A 22325-nucleotide genomic window follows, 5' to 3' on the forward strand; every position below is an offset into this window, starting at 1 on the left:
TTCAAGCATGTTTTTCCAAGGAAGCTGAAGGAGAGGTGCCTTGATGGATTTTCACATATAATGGCCTTTGTAATCACCTTCTGTTGTAGTATTTTCATCTTCTTCAAAGCTTGGCAAATCTTTCCCCTGGAAATGTTAAATAAGCTCTCTATCCAGTACAATATGTGCAATTCTTCTGAAGAAAATCAAGCATTTCAATATTGACCTTCTATAGAACACTGACTAAAAAAAAATTTAGGGATTTTGTTCTCCATCATTAAGAGCACAAGCATGCAAGAATGACACAGAAACTTATTCTTAGTCTGGCAGAAAATAGACGTGTGAACCCAAATCTAGCCATAGATGAAGAACAAAGCAGATTCAGACCGGACATAAGGAAGAAATTTTTTACAATGAGGGTGGTGGAACATTGGCACAGGTTGCCCAGAGAGGTGGTGGATGCCCCATCCCTGGAAACATTCAAGGCCAGGTTGGATGAGGCTCTGAGCAACCTGATCTAGTCAGGGATGTCCCTGCTCCTTGCAGGGGGGTTGGACTAGATGACCTTTGAAGGTCCCTTCCAACCCTAACTGTCCTATGATTCTATGGTTCTATGCAAAGTGTGAAAGAAATGTATATGTGAATATGAATAATCACAAAAGCCTCTTTTCTCCTTTTTGTCATCTGTTAATAAACTCTTGGAACTTAATTCTGTTTAAATGTTGCTCCCTACAGAATGGCAGCCTCTAGATTTCTGTATTGTCAGAGAATGAAAAAGATACAGCTTCGTTTCTATATCCGTGGGCTCTCTTATGTTGACTTACAAAAGAAGTTGGTTGGTTATGTATAATTAAACCTGAAAAATTCAATAATTTTTATGTAGGAAGATTCCTTCTCATGAAATGTGCATGTAAGGATAGGAGTTGCCTTTTTCCCACATCCAAGATTTTAATGCCTCTATAAATCCTCATTTAGAAGTTGTAGCTTTTAGACTTTAAGCTTTTTTTTTTTAATTACTTCTTTTTAAATCAAGGATGGTTTCAGAATGAGGTTATATTTATTCTTTTCCCTGAGGGAAACCTAAGAAATAGAAATTTATCTTAAGTTCCTTCTGCTGATACATTTTTGCTGTTTGTTTCTGGAGCTTTGGCTGAACCACTGATTATCATAGAATCATGGAGTCATATAATAGTTTGGGTTGGAAGGGACCTTTAAAGGTCATCTAGTCCAACCCGCCTGCAAGGAGCAGGGACATCTCCAAATAGATCAGGTTGTTCAGAGCCCCGTCCAGCCTGGCCTTGAATGTTTCCAGGGATGGGGCATCTACCACCACTCTGGGCAACCTGTTCCAGTGTTTTACCACATCAGTGTATTTTTTCTGCCACGCTGGTCGGGTGAGGCTCCATGAGAGTCTTGGTCCGTGTTAAAAATAGTAATAGCAGAGAACCTTGGCTAGCTGGGACTGCTAGGCTGATGGGGCAGATGCTAAGCAGGATCTGCAAACTGGTTCCAGTGAATGAGTGGTAGATAAGGCAACAAGCAGCAACAAATCACTGAGCTGGCCAGACACATGCTTGGAATTGTGTTGGAAGGTGGATCTCAGTCACTCCAGTGATTATATTTAAAAATTTGGCTACTGATTGGTGACTGAAGTTTGTTTACATTGCCTGAACAGTTGCAAGTTGTGTTTGGGTCAAGTGCCAAGTGAGTGCATTGGCTGCACATGTCGCTGGGCCTACTGTTACCAGCACAGTTACAAATTGCCTTGCTGTTGTGAAAATCATCTAACGGTCTTCAACTGTAGTTGTTGATTGTGGTGTGCTTGCACCTAAATTCTTTGGGACATAGGAATGTGCTCGGTGCTGCACAAGATTGCTTGTCACAGGAAAACGTTGGCAGGCTGTGCCAGAAAAATGCTGAGGCTGCAAAATATCATTGTAAGGTGTCAGTGAACTGAAGGACAGATATCACTTTGGTGGGGGGGTTGTGAGTCCCAGTATCACAGACACCAGCCCAGTTCCAGTTCACTGTACAGCCTGAAGCTTGTACTCTCCACCGTAATTTAAAGACTACAACAACTCTTCATCCTGATTGTAAAACAGGATTTTGGATCCCACTGAAACAGTGGCTCTGGTCCAAAACTTTCTTCAGCTGAGCAGTGACGATCAACACAACTCCCAGACCGAGCCCCACATTAGTATCCATGTGAAGGGCAACTTTGTTTTTCTCGTATTCTCAGAATTTCTGGTGTTTGAACTGCAGACGTGCCCTTTGAAAAACAGAGAGATTTATTTATAATTGGCTAGATTTGCAAGCTTGCTTTATTACATTGTTTCCTGCCCAGAGTTTCTTAATACTGAATAGAAATTATTATGAAAACTTCTTACTTCAGGGCATTTCCAGGCTAGCAGGGCTGAAGCAGAATCTGTCATTGCTGGTCCAGTTTTATTTCTGGAAAAGTCTGTTAAACTGAGCCAGAGTTCAAGTCCACAAGGGGAACACATACACACATAACATTCACGCACGCACTCAGTGAGTTAGTTCCAGCTCCTTCTGTGGGACTTTCAGCCTGACACTTTTAAACCACACAGGAGCAGTTGCTCTGCTAACTTCATGCCCATCTTTTTTTCGTGCAGTGTCTTGCAAAAAAATTATTTTTCAAATAATTTCAAAGTCAGGAATATCCCTATTCTTCTGTTTTGCCAACTCACTGGCTGTCAGTGGAGTAGAAGTGGGAGTAGGGGGGAGAATAAAACTCAGCATGAAATATGGGACTTCAGCCTAAAATGTAATATGGAATCTTTACCTCTGTGCAGAACTGTGGTATCTTATGGCAGAAAACAATACAGCCTCAGCCAACTAGGGATTAGCTGTTATTATTCTGGCTTTTTGTTGCTAACATTTTTATGCTAAGCCTATAAGGAGAATAAAATATCAGCTCACTTCAGAGATGGTAAAGAACTGGGCAGGGAGCTGGTACTCACCTGTAATCTCATTTCGGTACTGCATGGTTGACATCTTCCATATACTGAGAAGACTCCAGAGCTCTGCACAGTGTGCCTTTACTGCTATGAGGGAATTTAACCACAATAGAAGTGAGCTTCCTAGGAACACCTTTGGAAATATGCAAGAGCTTCATCCAAAGCCTATTGAACTTATAAGTGCAGTTTCTTTATTTTAATGGGGTTTGGATTAGATTGTCAGGGAACAGAATGGAGCTGCTTCTGACATTTTGTGCGGTAACAATCTACAGTTCAAGCCTCTGACCACACTTCAGCAACTGGAAACTCAAAAAGATTTCACTGTGGAAAGTCTGTGCTTCATTACACTGCTTTAAGGGAAGGAAGCTTAACATGTAATAGAAATGAATATGAAAACTGCTTACTTCAGGCACAACTTGTTGCAGTAATCCATTTTTGTTCCTGGTGGGGGCTTCCTCCCTAGTCCTTTATGGATTGAAAAAGACTTCATCTCCCTAAACCCCCCAGGATATATTAAGATCAGGAATAGAATGCATTGGAAAAGGAAGTTTCCATCCCACAGAAATTTCAGAATTACAACATTGGTTCTAGTTTCAAACCAAGACGAGGAGTTGACATTTCAAAGCTTTTCAGAGAGTGAAATATACCCCAGACCATTGATTCAAAAATGTCAATATTTTGTTTCAAACTGTGTCCACCAAACCATTACTCTGAGCTGGATATTAGAGGTACAATATACTTACTTAATCAGTCCTTTGCTTAGCGAGCTGATCAAGCAGTATCTTCCGAGGTGCTTATTTTCACGATGAGTCCTGAAACACCCCTAGTCAGCAGGCTTTTCTAGCTCTGCAGCCTAAGTGAATCTGCTTTTTCTGATAGTTGCATCTCTGCTAGTGTGTTGGATCTTTGGCATCCCTCATAACAGCCACTCCAAAACCTCCCCTCTGTGTTTTGTTCGTGTTGTGGGTGGATGCTGAAAGAAACAAATCTGCCTTCCTATTCCTTGCTAACTCTGCAAATTTCTTGGTGACATATTTTCACGCATACCTTCATATTGAAAAGGAGAAGGACCTGGGGATTCTGGTGGATGAGAAGCTCAACATGAGCTGAAAATGTGTGCTTGCAGCCCAGAAAGCCAACAACATCCTTGGGCTGCATCAAAAGAAGCGTGACCAGCAGGTCAAGGGAGATGATTCTGCTGCTCTGTTCTGCTCTCTCTCCTTCATCCAGCTCTGGAGCCTCCAGCATAAGAAGGACATGGACCAGTAGGAGAGAGTCCAGAGGAGGGCCACAAAGATGATAAGAGGGCTGGAGCACATCTCCTCTGAGGACAGGCTGAGAGAGCTGGGGCTGTTCAGCCTGGAGAAGAGAAGGCTCCAGGGAGACCTTATAGCAGCCTTCCAGTACCTAAAGGAGGCTTATAAGAAAGACAGAGACAAACTTTTTACCAGGGCCTATTGTGACAGGGGAATGGTTTTAAGCTAGAAGGAGGTAGATTTAGATTAGATATAAGGAACATCTTTTTTTACGATGAGGGTGGTGGAACACTGGAACAGGTTGCCCGGAGATGTGGTAGATGCCCCATCCCTGGAAACATTCAAGGCCAGGTTGGATGGGGCTCCTGATGGAGCAACCTGATCTAGTTGGAGATGTCCCTGCTCTTTGCAGGAGGGTTGCACTAGATGACCTTTAAGGGTCCCTTCCAACCGAAACTATTGTATGATTCTATGATCTTTTGCAGGAATCCTCTGCAGTTTTGATGGCGAGTGAAAATAATGTTATGGAAATACATATTCTCATCTCAACTCAGCCAAAACTATGTTTCTTCTGCTCATAGAGACAAAAGCTATAATTCTTATGAGTGGTGCTTTTTTTCAGGAGCACTTTAATATTTCCTTGTCTGATCTTTTGCTTTCATAAGGCTCCAGCCTATATAATGTTTTCACTTAAGAGCTACTAAAAAGTAATATAAGAGATCTGGAGTAGTGTGTTTCATTTTAAAGCATCAGTGACTCTATTGCAAACACTACCAACCTTTTTACTGAATGTAATTACCTCCAAAATATGGAAGAAGGGTTTTCTTAGGTTGTGAGGGTGAAAAAAAAGAAAAAAAAAGTTGTGAACTTGGAAACATTTTTTATTTCACACATTAGTTAATCACTCATAGGGTTTTTAATGAAAATTTCATGCATATTCCCAGAGCTCTGGATATCTATTAAGACAGATAATCTAACAGACTAAAAGAAAAAGCTCTGCAGAAACCTTAGGGAGAAATAGGCCATTTATTTAATTTAATCAAAATTTCTAATAGCATAAAATTAGCTGGGAGACTACCAAGTACAGGAAGATTAGAATACATTTTGTACATACTACCTAAGTTTTGATATTCAGAAGAGATCTCCACTTTGCTTATACTTCCATTTGAAATACAGCATTTCAGCAAAATAATTCTTTTTATGCTGTACACTGGCAGTGGCTGTCCATCTCAAAAAGAGCAGCAAACCTTAATATAACTTCCTTTCACACCTGAAATTTTCCTGGCAGTTTCTTCTACAAGTTGCAACTTTGCTCCAAATTGCTCAATTTATAAATTAACTTTAATCAGAGTTGAGCCCGTGGCGATGTGTGAGCTAATGAGTCATAAAGTTGAAAAGGCTTTAAAGTAGCAAAGTCTGGTTTTGAAATTGGTTGCCTTATACCTGGATTTAAGATCCGGCCCTTTTAACATCCAGGCAGTTTGCATGTTCTTTTCAAAAGAGGTGAGGGCATGCAGATTTAGATATCGCTCTAGACTGAAGTGTTGAGTGAATATCAAACCTGTTAAGAGCAGATATGAAAGGGAATTCTGGCCTTTCCTCTCATATCTGGGTTCCTCAGCAGGACCCTTCTCACTATGGGTGCTAGGGAGCTGTAATGCACTTGAAGGAAATTAACCTGATTTGTAGTCATTATGTCATAACAGCTTTCAGATCATGCAAGTGATTGTTTTTCACATCTTGACTGTTGCTCCACTAGCCCTCATTAATTCCCCTGGAGACATCATAATATAATGCAGAAGCATGACCCAGTTCTGACTCACTGGAAGTGGGTAAAGTCAGAGAAATTTCATGACACCTTTCATGAAGTCTGAGTCTAAACTTACAATGATTTAAATTAAATTAATTATATTATCAATATGACAGATAACCAAGGAAACGGCTGTTATGCCACTAGTAAAATAATGATGTTAGAAATGGAAATTGGATTGCTAAAAGTAAATACTGGATATTAATTGAAGCCTGCATTTTCACAGGCAAGTGAAGAGAAAGTGTCAAACCCAGAAGTACATCTCACTCTAACAGAGATCTGTAATTCTGCACTTGTAGATTTGTGCAAATAAGGAATATTAGTCTGAATGTTTAAGTGGGCGAGTTTTTATGCAGCTTTCCTGAGCCTGGATGATAAGCGCCCCATTTGCTCTTTTCCTTTTCTAGGTCACAGCTCTCTGGTTTAGCTAGAACTCTCAGATGGAGGAAAATTTAAAGCTGAAACAAGTACTTTATTTAAAATTCACTGTGTTTATATATACTCTCTGTTTGGCTAAGAGTCTTAGCACAAACTCTTTAGAAGTAGTATTTATGCACAAATATTTTTTTTCATTGCTTACTTTGCAAGCCAGAATGCTAGAAGGCCTTTCATTTTCTAGTATGTGTAAAGGTAATTATAACACTGTATGGACTTGCTTAATTTCTTAGATTTCAATTATTTATGTGCAAAATTCATAACCTGGATGCCGAATTCGAAGTTCAAACAAAAGGCCCACATTAGCACTGTGCTAAATAAATTTAAATTCCATTTATTTAATTTTAAATGTGTTTAATTATAAATTTATATTTGATTCTCCTGGGAACTATAATTTTTTTTTCAAACTGAGAAGCCTAGGTTTTTAGTCAAGTTTTAAAATTTTGAATGAAAAAATTTGCACATAAGCATAAAGTCAATTTTAGAGCAGATAATGTATTTCTGACTCTCAGTTCCTTTGTTTTAACTATTGCCTCCTTCTTTATCAGATCTTTAACAATATTTGAACACAGGCATTTATAGTGTGGAGTAGGATTATTGTCAAACATAATTAAAACCACATGGTTTTCCCAACTGCATAGCAGGTAAAATTTCACTGAGTTCTCAGCCCTGTTACTGTTTATCTGTGCTGCCCTTTACCTTTATCTTATCTGTCAGCTTCCTATCTCTCTTCTTATCTATTTCAGGCATTTTTCTTTGTGAAACTCTAAGAAGTGTAATTTCTGATAGGACTGACCAAGAAATGTTCACAATGCCCTAAAAAACCAACCTGCAACAATACTCTTTTCTTTCTCTGGACTGCAAAAGCCATTGAGTACTAACCTGCTCACTGTCTCACGTCTGAATTCAGTTTGAGCTCCCGACCAGATTTGCTCAGCCTCTTTCATTGCTAAGGTACTTTATGGCCCTCTAGAGATGCAGAGAGAGAAATTTGACGGTAATTAGTTGCAGAGATGGATCCAGCAGTCAGTCAGTAGGTGCTCACGTTGAACTGCACATCTTTCTTTCTTGCCAGATCGTTGGCTGTGACCGCCAGCTGGGAAGCACTGTCAAGGAAGATAACTGTGGGGTCTGCAATGGCGATGGGTCCACTTGCCGGCTGGTTCGGGGCCAGTATAAGTCTCAGCTCTCCGCAAATAAACGTAAGCTGTCCCTTCTGGTAAAATGCCGTCTTCCCCGCTTAGTGAAAGACATGTTTCTTGCAAGGTAGATTGCACCCCACTCTTTCTTAGGCAGATCATGGTCAGTCTGGTTGTCTCCACAAATTGAGGACAACCCTTTAGGGTTAAAACTCAGGCTCGCTCGTATTACAGCTGGCTGTAGGGGTAGATAGAGGATTGTGGAAAGGCGTCACAAGTATATTCCCCATCTCAGCTAGCTATTTGCTTGGGAGTAGCAGGAGAACGAGAAGAGCTGGTTCTACCCGTGGTGCTCTGGCTATATTAGCTGGCTAGGGGTAGAAATCAGTCTGAACAGAGTGGTTTATGCTGCTCTACAGCAGAGGGGAACCCTGGGGTAATGACAGTGCCAACCTGGCACAGTGCTCCTTCCCAGACCTATGCCTGCAGCCCTGCCTGCATGCTGAGCATGGTGACTCACTCACTGCTAGTGCGGACTGAGGTGCTTGTGTCCTCAGGAAATGCCTACATGGATGGGTGTGGGTAGACATGGGCCTTCCCACATGCTGTCTGAGCCACCTTCAACTTAGAGTGGTAAAGTAGCATTAGTTTGCCCCAGTGACAGGGTTAGTTTATTCTGGACCCCAGGCAGGCTTTTCAGACTGATTACAGCACCATAGGTGGAGCTGGAAAAGTTCTGAGAAGAGAGATAGGGCATATCTGATCAGTTTGAAGGAAGAGTAAAAAGGCAGGCGTACTTTCATGCCTATGTAGACAGATCTAAGGGATCACGTGTGCTAGCCTGCAAACCTACCCCCAGCCCTACGCAGTGGTGTTAAGAGTTTAATCAGACCAGCTCCACCACTCTGGAGCACTTTTTCCAGTGCTGAAGAGCACATGACCTAAAAGGTTCATGTAGTAGTATAAGATCTACTGAAGACTGCACGTAGACTGGTGGATTCCTATATAGATAACATTTCGTTTCTGTGAGGAGCAGTGAGAGATGCTTTTTAAAAATGCTTCTCTCTTTCAGAGAATAACCTCATGGGTATGGAGCACAGCACACACAGGGGTAGTTAGCACAATGCATCTCTGGGACCGTGTTTGCTAACTGAGAGGGAGAGAGTGGGGAGAAAGAAAAAGAGAGAGAAGAAGGGAAGAAAGGAGGAAGGCAGGAAGGAAGGGGGGGAGGGAGGAAGGGAGAAAGAGAGGGAAAGAGAGAACAAAAGACAGAAAGAAAGGAGGAAAAAAAAGGAGGATGGAAGGATGGAAGAAACAAAGGAATGAACCAAGGAATGAAGGGAGAAAGAAAGAAAATGAATGAAAGAAAGAATGAAAGAGAAAGAAAGAAAGAGAATGAAAGAAAGGAAGAAAGAAAAACTATTTTGTATGAAGGAAGGAAAGGAATAATCCTCATAAGAGTTCCATTGCTGAGGCAGAACTGCACATTACAGGGCAAAGGAAATAATTCACAATGATTTAGGAATGGAATTTCACCTCATTGTTGCTGTTTTTGCAATGTACATGAATAGATTCAGAAATCTCCAGGCTACTTGAGACGTAATAGTATTTGTGAACTTTTTTGGCAGATATGTTTTCCTGTAGGAACAATTCATTGGTTTCCAGTTGCTTTGTGGTAAAAAGGTGGTCCTCTCTTTTCTACTGAGGATAAAGGCACTAATTTATTATGCACAGTACTAAAATGTTGATAAAATAGAGTCCCTACTCCCAATGTTTTGGTATTAAATATAAAGAATACTGTATCTTAGAAGAGCAGGTGGCAGAGAGCATAGACTTAAAGTAAGACAAATATGAAAAAAAGGTCAGGAAATAGATTGTTTAGACACATTTGCTTGCAAATAGTTGTGATACAGAACTGCAGTAGATAACTGGATTTTGTATGCACTCTGTGTAAACCACACGTCAGTATTCCTTCCCCTGCTGTAGACATACGTGTTGTTATGTAACACAGTATGAATTTCAAATATATAAAAAATGTATTCCTTTAAATTGGCTTTTTTACAATTGTAAATTCACACTTATGAATCTCCTTCACATGTGTGAATTAATATGAATTCTTTTTGCAGTTTGCTTCCAAATGTTTATGTACATCCTGTAAAAAATCGATATTTTAAAAGCTGAAAAACTTACAAAAATTTACTCTACATTTATTTTTTGATTTGTATTCCTCAGTGCTGTTTAAATACCTGTCACTTTGACACTTTGTCTGTGTCAGCATCTTGCTTATTTGTCATTGTAAAGGTATCTACATAAGCATATCTGGGATCAGGGCCTGATTTATTTGCTGGAATGGCTGGATTATGTTTGGCTAGTCAATAGCTTAATTCCAGGGTATCTCTATAAAATGATCCTTGTTTTTCAAGAATTAGATCTGTTTTGTCCATGGTATGAACAAGGCATTAAAAGCCTACATGAGCCAGACTGCCATGCAGCGTAAGAAAAACCAGAACGGGCATGTACAACAGTGACCAGATATCAGCAGAGGTGTTCTTTGGGCTCACTTGGGATTTTTATTTGCCTAACAGAGTACAGCATTCAGTTTTGAGAACTGTACTAGGGAAATTGGACAGTGACCTTTGTTCCAGCACTGTCCCAATATTTTCTGAAGTTGTTTATATCTCAAAACTACCCCAGACACAGTTTTGAGCTCATCATACTGAACTGATTCTCTCTTAGTGCTCATATCTAGTTCCCTTCTCTGTGCTGTTTATATCATGCAAAGGAATAGGAAAAGGATAGTACTAGAAAGAAATTCATAGGGCTTTTAAACACTTAGCACGTGCTATGGAAACAGCTTCCTCAGTATCTATAGGGGTAGTGTACATCTCCTAGTGGCCTCAGAAACAGAAGCAGGAGGCAATGTGACGTTGAATTCTCTCCTACATTTTTATGAAAAAGGAAGTACCTGGGTCTATGCTCTTGTTTCTATTAAAAAAAAAAAAAGAAAGCAAGCTACAAAATACTTAATTCATTATAGAAATATCCTTTTCTCTTAGTCCTAAGCTTGGTTGGTTCAATCTTTCTAAGTCAGCAGAGAGTGAACCTTTTTTTTCCCTTTTTCTTAATAATAGCTCCTTTTGGAAAGAGTGTATGTATCTTCCTATGGAGATGAGCTGTATTTAAGCAGGATTTTTTTGTATTCACTGAGGAGCTAGAGATGTAGTCCCATAAGTAGTGTGTGAATTCCACTGATTGCCTTCTGAAAAGTTAGTATTTCTCTAAAAAAGGATTGACATCTACTACTGAAGTAGATTACTTTTAAAAGAGAATTGTAGAAATTGCTATGCTGAGGCAGAATAGGTGTTTATCTGATTACTCTTGTCATGGTTGTCAAAACTAGATGCATTTCCAGATTTTCACTGAATGACAGTAGTAACGCTGAGATAGAAACAACTCAATTTTTCATCATGAGAACTTACAGTTGGACTGTTTGGGTAAAATAAAAATTGAAAATCCAAAACCAGAAGAAACTGATTTTTCACAGGAATCTGATGTAGATACCTGACATATAACCTTTGCCTAAATCCTTGCACTTTCTTCACAGCCCTGGGCCACTGTCCTCCCGGTTATCTAGCACTCTCCCTTCCTTTTCTATGCATCCTCTCTGGAGGAAACCAAGCCCCCGTTAACACACTTTGCACCTTTTCTTCTGAGTGCTCCACATGGCTGCTGCACAGTCTGCCTCTCTGCTTATTCTTGGAGGGAGCTGTGACTAAATATTACCATACTCACTTTCACATGCCTCTTCACAGGAAATGTCTCCTTCTTATCACTGTTAACCTCAGGAAATTATCCTTCAGTCCCTACTGCTTCTGCTTTGTGAAAGCAGGAAGCACTGTGATAAGCATAAATCCCACTGAGCTTTGCATTTCACATAAAGTATGCTAGGATTTCAAATGGAGAGCAACGACAAGATCAGATTAAATATAGTCCTAGTAATACCCTGGGGCAGAAGAGATATGCTAAGAATATATACTATATAAGCTTGCATGGTCTTTAAATGGTCCGATTTTTCTGTGATGTATCAGTGAGTTGTTAACTCTTCAGCATAGAGCCCGTAACTGAGAGACTAATATAATAATGTCATGAGACTGTCTTAAAATAAGACTTGTAAAAAGACCATTCATTTTTTTTTTAATTGAAGTTATTATTTTCCCAGACTCATTCCAATAAATGTGATATATATACAGCATATTTATATGTCATGCACGGATTTTGTTCCCCAAAACAGATAAAATCTATTTATCCTACTGGGGATCTTGAATATGAGAGACAGAATGGTACCAATAAAACCAGCATTAGGATATCAATATTTAATTAATTTTGTAAGACTTGAATATTTGTCTTTTCAAATAGAAAATTTTAATTCTGTGTAGAAAAGAAAGATGTCTATCTTTGCTGGTTAATGTGATATCAGAGGTATTTATGAGCAGAATGCATGTTGAATAGACTTTAACCCCAGTGTTACAGAAGTCTTAGGAGACACTTAAGTTTCTGGGTAGGTTAAGGAAACATATCAAATCAGATTCTGAAAATGGAGACAAGGTTCAGAAGGGCCTGGGCACATGAACAGGCTTTATCTCCGCGCAACTCGTGTGGTACTCAGAGATTTATCAGACAGCCTATATTTGCCCCCTCGCTTTTGGGACATTAAGAGGCCACAAAAATATGGATATTTCATCCCATAAAGCTCTCCAATACAGGAGTGTCAGAAATTCCTCTGACTGAATTTAAAATGGTTCTAGTTCATATTTTTGAGATATTGTAGCTTTGGATGAATGTGTTTAACGGAAGTCTCTGTTTCTTGTAACTTTCCGTTTTCCTGTTGCTGCTCTTCACTTTTTGACATGAAATAGCCACATGTAATAACTATTTTGCTGGTAACTGAGAATTCTAGCTAGTCTGGAACAGTTTTCCTAGTTTAGTCTGGTCAGAAACTTAAGGCCCCAGCTCATATGTTTGGATGAAAGATTATATGCTTTTATTGGCTGAGTTAGCTTTACCTGAAAAAGCAACGCATTGCTTTGAGAGCAGAACTATAGTTCTTGCTAGCAGGCATTACACACACAGATGTGAGAAGTTCTAACAAATAGATAGTGAAAGGGGCTTCATTTCTCTGACGCCTACCACTTCTTCCCCCCAAAAAATCCTGTTAGGCCTGTGTACTTTTTGTTTCCTGACTTGTTACAGGAGAAGGAGGCAGAAAGGACAGGGAAAGGTGAATGGAGAACCTGGGGGTGCTGGTTAGTCCAGGGCAGCGTTCTCTGGACACCCACTCCATGACACAGGAATAGAGTTGGGAGCATTTTCTACCATCTTTCCACACCTTTCCTTCCTGTCTTCCTTCAGGACATTACTGAGGTTGCTGTCTCTTTAGAAATGCTAACCTAACCAACTTTCCCAGCAACACATGACCTACATGCTAATTCACACCTCAGTTTAAATCCAATTGGCAAAGCTCCCAAGGGCTTCAGAGGTGTAAGATCCTGCTCTAAGATCTGTTTACATGACAGTCTAATGGGCTTCTGGTTTTCCAGGGGCTTCCTGTTAGTGGTATGGAAAGGGAAGCAAAATTACAGCACTTCTGGTTATTAAAATGAAAGGTCTGAAAAGGAAGGCTTGCCTGAGGGCAGCAGGAGATCATCACATAGCGTGAGCATGGTCTTGGAGAAGCTATAGGGTTTAACTGGGAAAGAGTCAAGTGAAGAAATGGACTGCCCTGTTTAAACGTCAGAACAGGCTTATTCTTCTCTACTTCACCACAAACACCAATTCAAAAGGCTTAGAAGAGGTGTAAGTGGAGTCATCGTGAAATAGAAAGCCATTAGTTACTCTTTAAATCCAGAAATGGTTATAAGGAGCTGAGAATAAAGAAAATCAACAGGTTTGGGTTCTTTTAAGTAAGAGATTCTTACCACATTTTAAAAGGGGTTTTTTTTTCAGATTTTTAATATTCTCTCATAATTCATAGGGTTGTTTAATTGGTCCGAAAGCTTTTATTTTAATTCCTTGTGAGTACCTATTTCACTGCTTATTTCAAAACAGATGGGAATGTCTTTTCTTATTTACTCCATGCATTTTTGCCTTTCTGCAGTGGATGATACAGTCGTTGCTATTCCCTATGGAAGCAGACAAGTTCGCCTCGTGCTGAAAGGACCTGATCATTTATGTAAGTAGTAAAAGTTAATGTAATTTAAGAAAGCCTTGCTAACCCTCAGTCTTCTGTTTACACTGTGGTGTCTGTTTTCCCTCTCTCAGATCCGTAATTTCAACACAGGGATGAATCTTGCCCTCAGAAGCTCTTCTCAGACTCAGTTACATCAGTGGTGCACACTCTCTTCAGAGCAGAGCTTGGCCAACATTGCAGAATCCTTTGCCTCTCCATTTTTTTTTAGTAATTTCTGTTTGTTTATCCTTCAGCTGGCTTATTTTGGTGCCAAGTGCTTTTGTTTGAAATTAATAAAATATATCCCACTGAATGAAGAAATATTGAGGACAGTAAAGTATAGGCTTCCCCACAGCTGAGCTTATCCATCAAGCTGTTCATGACTTCAACACATTTCTGTTATGATAATCCTTCTTACTTCCATAGATGCACACACACGTGCATGCACATACACACAAAATCACAGTCTAAAGATCAGAAACAGCATGCACAAGTCAAGCCGTGCTCCTTAGTAGTGATATTGCTCCAAGGAGTTAAGCCCACTGAGTGCTGCTAGCCCATCACTTGGCAGCTATAACACTTCCCTGCCTCGTCTTGACAGGGAGCTGTCTAACCCAGCAGCTGCGTATCCCTTTTCTCTGGGAGAAGAGTCTCAAGATTTGAGAATATGCGGGGAGAGCTAAAGGCAAATCTCTTGCTTTCATGAATAGAAACTTCTTGCATCCCTCTTGCTTACCTTCCAATGCAGTAGCTACTCGCAAACTGCTCCTTTTTTCATCAGCAGCAAATGAACACACAAGTGTTAAAAAATGAGTTTTACTGTCAGAAAAAAAATTCAAAAAGTGTATTGCATAAACTCTCAGAAGCACAAATTATTGTAAAATAAGTAGAGCTGTCTTTCTCCTTTTCCAAAAGGCAATAGGACTTTCCTGCAGCACAGACCAGTTAGAGTCCTCTATGCTTGTCAGTGTAAATACAAACATTAGCATCAGCAAGGAGGTGAAATATTAAATCATTCCCACTCTCTCCAGACTACTTTTGCCCAAAGAACTTATACTGAGAGGCAAAATAGGGGGTGGTTTGTCAGTCCTGTTCTGTAGCTCACTGCCTGAGTTGAGAAAGCAGTGGGTATGCCATAACCTTTTAATAGCTCTTTAGATTTAGAGCTGTGAATAAAGACCAGCAAATTACAGGTTATAAACTAAGAAAAAAAATATTTTTTTCTTAAAAAGTTAAAATGCCTGTACTTCAATTTTAAGCGGCCCTTCGGGTATTCCTGAGCTGCGTCAGTATGGTTGTTGGGATTTCCCCAGTAAATTATTTGCACTCTCGCTTTCTCTCCTGTCTTCTTTCCCAGTACAGATATTCTCTTCACAGGTAGAAAAATGTCATCCTTTTACTATTTTTTCAATGAAATTGAGCTATAAGACAACTTCGAGATAAATTAGTTTTTAGCAGGAAAGATTGATGGAAGGCGGTCTTCACTCAGGCCATACCACATTTCAGGACAAAAAGATTTGAATCGGGAAAGTCTGCCTGAGACACTGACTGACATTTAGATTAATTTCTCTAAATAAACATGAATAAGTCCAAATATATCTCATCTTGTTTCATATGTCTCTATGAATCTTTCTCTTCTGATTTTATATATGTATGAGCTACAATAAGTTAGGGGAGAAAGAGTATTTTGCCCTGTGAACTTTGGTTGTGGGAGAAGTCAACTGGAGGCTGATTACATATACACAGGTCATAAAACCATGCATCCCTAATGCATGCAGGCTTGCCCAGAAGTAAATATATGGCCGAGTGCCATCATAAAAGAAAAGACTAGTCTCACTGAAAACAAAATAATTCATTAATATGGGGCAAATTCTTAGTGTACTGCCTCAGAAACTTCCTTTATGAATTAATTCCTATGACCCATCCTGAAAAGCAGTCTAATTACTCCAGTTATCTTTTTTCCCTAATTAACAACTTAATACATGTTAATAAAAACATTTCTCCCATTTATTGTCTGTGAAAATATGAATCCATCTCAGATTAATAGTATGTTGCCATCTAATTCAGATTTTGCCTTAGCTGCCTTTCTGTGTGGAAGAAGATTTTGTGCATAACTTCACACATACATGTGAAAGAATTACAACTTTTCAGTCATTCATAAAGAAATGCATTGTCACTTTGAAATAACTACACAAAAGGGTTTACTGGTGAATGTGTAGTATGGCATAAGCTGGAGTTGTTGGGGAGGCCAGCTACATGATGGAACAGATCTACTTTCTGGCTGTTGATTTCCATCTAGTAAGTAATTTAATGCTTGCTATGAATTAACAATCAGAACTGCTACTGAACAGGATCTGAATTAATACCAACTTTTAGGGAGCTGTGAATGCAGGGAGAGCCAGAGGGAGAGCTCAGGAGCGTTCAGTGCTTGCCTTCCCTTCCTACTCCACCAGGATGGAACAGACTACTTCTGGAGAGGAGAGAGGACTGCTGTCTTACTGATCTTTCTTTCCTGGATGTCTTGCTTTCAGTTAATTGTCTACCACAGCAACATGTGGTTAGTGACCCACCTTTGAACTGAAAGAGGGAACAGCAGCTTAACAACGCCAGCACTCATGAGCAAAGGTCTGAGTCATGCTCCTCCTAGGAGCGTGACTTACTGAGAGTGAGTTAAACGACAGCAAATATTGGAATGGATTAATATGGATTAATATGTCTGGAAGAGAGTGAAAACATGGCCTATGGGTGAGGAGGTGAAAGTGGAACTAGAAATCTAAGGGTTGAACAAAACCAAAAAGCAGATGGAGAAGAAAAAAGAAAAGGAATGTGTGGGAATATGAATAAACTATGGAAAAGAAAAAAAAAAGTTGTGTTATCACTAATTTAAGAGGCAAATCTGCACCACCACTCTTTTGTATTAGTTTTCTTTTTCAGCTCTAAGTTACTGCAAATTATAACACTTGATTTTCCTGTTCATTGGTTTGTATTTGTCAGATTTGGAAACCAAGACTCTCCAAGGTGTGAAGAGTGAAAACAGTCTCAGCTCCACAGGCTCCTTCCTTGTGGACAATTGTAGCATCGACTTCCAGAAGTTTCCTGACAAGGAGATATTAAGAATATCTGGGCCTCTCACTGCAGACTTCACTGTCAAGGTGAGAGTCATTAACCTCTTAAAGTAACATAAAATGAGACAAGATGGCTTAGAAAGATGAGAGATATTTTTCTAGATCTTAATTTTCCAGTAAAGATTTACCGCAAAGCCTAGTCTAAGGTAGCTCCTGAACTTTACATGAAATTCTTTATGGTTAAATATCTGATGAAAGGCTTATTGGACACTCTTGGGAAAGAGACTGAGGTTGTGCCAAGAAAGGCATACCAAAAGTGTGCCCTTAAGAGAAAAAATGAACTGACTACAAGAAAAGGCAGATTACTTTCTGTATGTGCCGCAGAGGTACATACAACTCAAGGACATGCAGCTTGCTTTGTCTGTGACAAGCAAAAAGAAAGTCTGTATCTTTGTCCCATAATTTGTGGGGTTTATATTAGTGTAATTGCACAGAGGACTGTAAGGGAGTGGAGAATGAGGTTCCCAAGCTCCAAAATATATGGGATTACTTTACTTGAGAAGTCATGGTGTCATTTCAAAGTTCTGCTTTGTGTTGCACTAGCAATAAGAATAAAATTGTTTCCTCCCATTAGAGCATTTCTATTCTTCCAGGTAATGTAAAATACACTGCTGGAAGCAATGCACACATTCTGTAGGAAAACACACTTACAAAAATGAACATTTGGGAATTACAATAAAATAAATAATTTTCCACTAGTTCCAAGGAACTTGAAAGATTTCAGCTGTAAAACCTCTATCATGTCCAGGACTACATACCTTTTTCACCACGGGACCCAGAGGCAGATGACATTTGTTTTAACCTAGAGCTGATGGCAGCTAGAAGTTTGAGCAGTGAACTGGAAAATACGATCAGTTATTGGGTTGGCTTAAGCTGGGCTGGCTGGAAGGGGTTAGCTCAGGAAATAGCAGAGCACTGTAGACTGTACTCTACCGATCATGGTATGTTAGCAGCACAAAAAGCAAGCTGAAATTATCAGGACTGGTTTACAAGGAGACATCTGACCTAAAGAATGCATTCCTTTCTCTCTGAAGGTCAAAATGAAAATGCCTTAATAAAACAGACACCGGTGAATTCAAAATGTCTGAAACATGTTTACCTGTATTACAGGTGATATCCAGGTGATGAACATCAGTGCAATGTAAACAGTATTGCCCACTTTGCATTGTTTGTGCTGTCCATGGATTGAAGGCAGTCTGGTTAGTTAGAACATACCTGTTGGGGACAACAGGTCATGTAAACCAATGGACCTGAAATGGTAACAGGAGGGTTGGACTATGTTCCTAGTATTTCCACCGTTATCTTTTATGTCAGGGAAAATACCTTTATCCCTTGGTGCTTGCATTTCCTTCTCTATCAAAGCAATGTAAGAAGTGCTGGTTAAATCAAAGGCAATACCCTGCTCGTATGATGGCTGTCTGGCCAATTTGAGTGTACAAGCTGGCTAGGCATAGGCAGAATAGACAGTGCTGATCTGAAATCAAACTATTTTAATAGTTCTGCTATGTATTTCCACTTTTTAAACATCAGAGTAGCATGGCTCAGCAGGTGTTAATTTATTGACATATCTGTTGTCTTAAGTGGATATAGAAAAATGCACAAACAAAACCACTGTTCACAGTTGCAGGCTTTTTTTTCTAAGGTTAACATTAGATTTTGCCTTGGATCAGGCACTTAAAAATTCATAGCATTTGAATCACAGTTAGTTTTTTAATAAACAGCTATAGAAGATAGTTTTGATATTACTTCATGCAACAAGGTTGTTGTTCTGTACTATTTAATTATTTTTCTAACAAAAATTTTTAGCTTCTGGATATTTAATTTCTTAGATTTTGTTGGATACAGGAGTGCACATACAAATAAGGCTAATATAGGAGTCCCAAAATGCATGCATACCTGTCAGTTATGTCACACTTGGCAACTGCTTTCCATACTTACTATAGCCATGACTGTTCTGCCTTCAGCTTGTGAAGGTAAAATACTTTTCTTTAAAATATCAGATGAAAGGCTTCTCTGTGGTATTAGCAGGTTTTCCTTACAAAGTGAGATCTCTTTGGGTGTCAAGATTTACCTTCCTAGGAAAAGGTAGTTTTTTATGAAAACGGATCTAAAGGAATTTGTAGATGCAGCAGAACTCCAGTTTCAGAATCAGTCTCCAGAATGACTATAATCCTTTTCAGTTGACCCTGAATGCTCTTACTCAGAGAGGTCAAGTTAGACACCTGGATGTAATTCAGAAGTAGAAACTCAATGTGGGATCTGACATTTAAATTTCTTTACTGGTGACATGGAGTACTTTAAAATTGCAAGAAGAAACCTCATGCTATTCCTGCAGGAGCTGAATTGTATAATTGCTAGATTTCATGACTTTGTAATAGCTCATGGTACATTCCTCATGGACTAAACTCTTGGCAATCTTTTCACAAGACATGTAAATGGTAAAAATAATTCAGTTAAACAACTCTTTTTTTTTTTTAAATAATGATATTATCACAAAATAGGAGAAGTGGAGGTTTTCATGTTCTTATTTTTTATATTCCTAGTCTGAGAATTGTAAATCTCCATTATACACTTCTAATGTTTGAAAGGCAGAAAACCTAGAAAAGGTGCCAGCCAACTTAAATTCCACTTGAATTTTGTTCCTAAATTCTGAGGATTTCCCTATTTTGATGTTTTTAATGCAAAATTCTGGTTCACATAAATAGAAATGCCTTTTTCCTAAATGAAAAAAAGTGTCATGTTTCATAAAAGCCTGGTGAAATGAAGGTCAGTTTCACTTGGAAATCTTTCTGGCTGACACTGTGATCTAGAAAACAGAGCAGTAGTATCACACAGGGGGACTTCTCATTTATTGTCAGAGCTGCCACTGATCTGCTGTGTTGTCAAGGTCATGTATTCACTTGACTGTGCTAAAAAGTCTCCTCTGTCGATACAGTCTATTTCAGAAATGAAATAGAGAAACTTGGAGTGACCATTTCATGTCACACATCTGCACTCCTTTGAGCAGGACGAATCAATACTGTCAGATGGGGTTCTACAGATGATAATGTAATGCTAGCAGTCATCACTGATCAACTATTTAAAGCAATCAGCAGTGCAAATATGAACCACCCCAGTTACAGGCTCACTGAAGCAGGCAGTAGGGATGGCCAGGAAAGGGTTAGGGCTAGCGAAGCACAGCCTGTTAGGGTTTGTTTTACAGACTGTGGTTTTCACATAGGTAGGGCCCTAGCCCTTTGGCTCAGGTGTGAGGCAGGAAAGCCCATTTGGTTTAAAATAAGGTCTAGTTAAGGATGTTGTCCGGGCTTGGGGCTGGTTTGGAGGAGAAACCTCTGTTGGTCTAGATCTGGGCTAGACTAGCTTTATGTTGGTTTTCAATTCCTGGTATCAAGATGAAGGCTTGTTCAAAGGGCCTGCATGGACCAAAAGCTTTGCATCAGGGATGTATACAGTTGGATCAGAGAAGTGTTTGTCTGGAGGCTGTCAGAGGTATTTGGATTAGGATTGCATTTGTACTGATGTTGTCTTTTGCAGTCCTAGGGCTGACAAGCTTTGGTTAAGGGCTGCTGCCAGAAGAGACTACCTGGTGGGTTTTTTGTGCTGGTGGCTGGGGGTGCTGCTGGCTGATTTAGAAATGGTGTGGACTTTGTTCCCTTGAGCAGAATTACTGCTGAGATTAGGATTTCAGCCATCAATTGTTCAAAAAGTCATAAAATAGTGCTCACAACTGGATGCTGAGTTATGCAGAGCACTAGAGCTAGCTAGGAAATTTTTATCTCAGTTGTGATCTAGCAACGGCAGAAACTGCTAGTGAGAGAAATGCATTTGGTTAGAGTCCATGTTAACAAAAGAAAATAAGGTTAGGGCTTAGCCTGGACTTCCTGGGAATTGCAAGGGCATGCAGGAGGTAATGCATGTACTGGCAGCCAGCTGGCAGGGACATTTATCAGCCTTGTCAGGCTAGTGCCAGGATTGAATTAAATAACTGCTTTTGAACCAGGAGTAGTTCAAAATTCAGTGATCTACCTTGTGGAATGAAATAAGAAATTGCTTCAACACTCGCTTTAGGGCAGAGGCCAAAAGATGTAAATCTGCTGTAGCAGCAAGGACCTACTGTTTATGGCTAGCTTATTGTTGGATTTTAAAGACATTACCATATGAGGACTGGGGGTGATGACAGTAAGGGTTTTCTGTGTAATTTAGCTCTGATTCTGGCAAAGGTTTCCAGAGGAGATTATGTCTCATATTTGGGAGAGGGCTGCAGGTCAGGCAGGAAGTGGTGAAGGATCTAGTCCTGGAAGCACTGGTAAATCAGGGTTAGCATGGTGCTCCTGGGAGCAGATGAGCTAGAATTAAGGCCGAGTGCACAGAAATAGTAAGAGTTAAAGTTTGGTTGTGACTGACTCAAGTTTTGTGTTATCAAGGTCAAATGTCCAAAGCACTTTGCTTAATCTACAAGAGACCATCGGAATATAGTCCTTTCATCATAAAACAATATTGTGTCTTGAGATATGACAATTTTTACATATGCAATGTCGTAATAATTTACACTTGTTACAAACATACACAATTGTTGGGCTAACTTCTAGGTCAAGCTCACTAGTAATGACCAGCCTGAAAATAGACCTAATCATTATTTGTCTTAACTAGATCTTATGACAAGTTTAGAAGAATTCTGCCCTTTTTCTCCTGTTTTGATAAATGTAAAATTTATGGAAAGCCATGTAGTAATCTTTTTGGAAACAATGTATAGGTTCTATTTCATATCTACCTTTTTTTCTGTTTGATATAAATTATTTCAGTGACTAGTTCTTAGAACATGATCATTCTCCAAATCAGCATATTCCATCTATACGTTCGTTGGAACTGCCATACTAGGTCAAGCAAAAAGTCTGCTTCACTCAGGTTTCTGTTTTAGAGAGGAACTGGTTTCTGATATTGAAAGAAAGGGTGCAAGAAACAGATCAAGGTTACCCCCTGCTTGTACACCCTCCTTCTAGACCCCCCATGTCACATTGGGACTATTTTGTTTAATGACTCTAATGAGCTGGTCTTCAGAAATTTCTATAGGCCCTTTTGTGCTATATTTGCCCTTTTGCCAACATTTAGCTTGTGGAGTGACTTCCACAATGAATTATGCACTGTGTAATATAAAGAATGCATCTCATTTTTAAACCCTTAGTGTAATATTTTCACTGATTCCTTCAGGTTTTCTGACTCTGAGAAAAAGGGAATTGTTACTACTTGGGAACTGTAAACTCCTACAAGTTTCTTTGGGAACTCTGTAAACTCCTACTCTGCATGTTTAAATTTCTTCAGAGGGCGAGATACTGGCTCTAATGCAGACACTGGTTTAAGGGAGAAGAGCCCATAT

At 39.5% G+C, this 22325-nt stretch overlaps 1 protein-coding gene across 2 annotated transcripts in view; it reads left to right on the top strand.

Annotated features, from left to right (window-relative positions):
• The window catches only part of ADAMTSL1 (ADAMTS like 1), a 437941-nt gene that overhangs the window by 299921 nt on the left and 115695 nt on the right, over positions 1-22325 (top strand). For both annotated transcript variants that reach the window (XM_086771491.1, XM_086771490.1), the window contains 3 exons: positions 7537-7663; positions 13755-13829; positions 16821-16978. In XM_086771491.1, coding sequence (XP_086627617.1) covers positions 7537-7663; positions 13755-13829; positions 16821-16978 — 360 coding nt within the window. The remainder of the gene's footprint in view (positions 1-7536; positions 7664-13754; positions 13830-16820; positions 16979-22325) is intronic.

Source organism: Chlamydotis macqueenii, chromosome Z (assembly GCF_036417535.1).
Source record: "Chlamydotis macqueenii isolate bChlMac1 chromosome Z, bChlMac1.mat, whole genome shotgun sequence".
Classification (NCBI taxonomy): Eukaryota; Metazoa; Chordata; class Aves; order Otidiformes; family Otididae; genus Chlamydotis; species Chlamydotis macqueenii.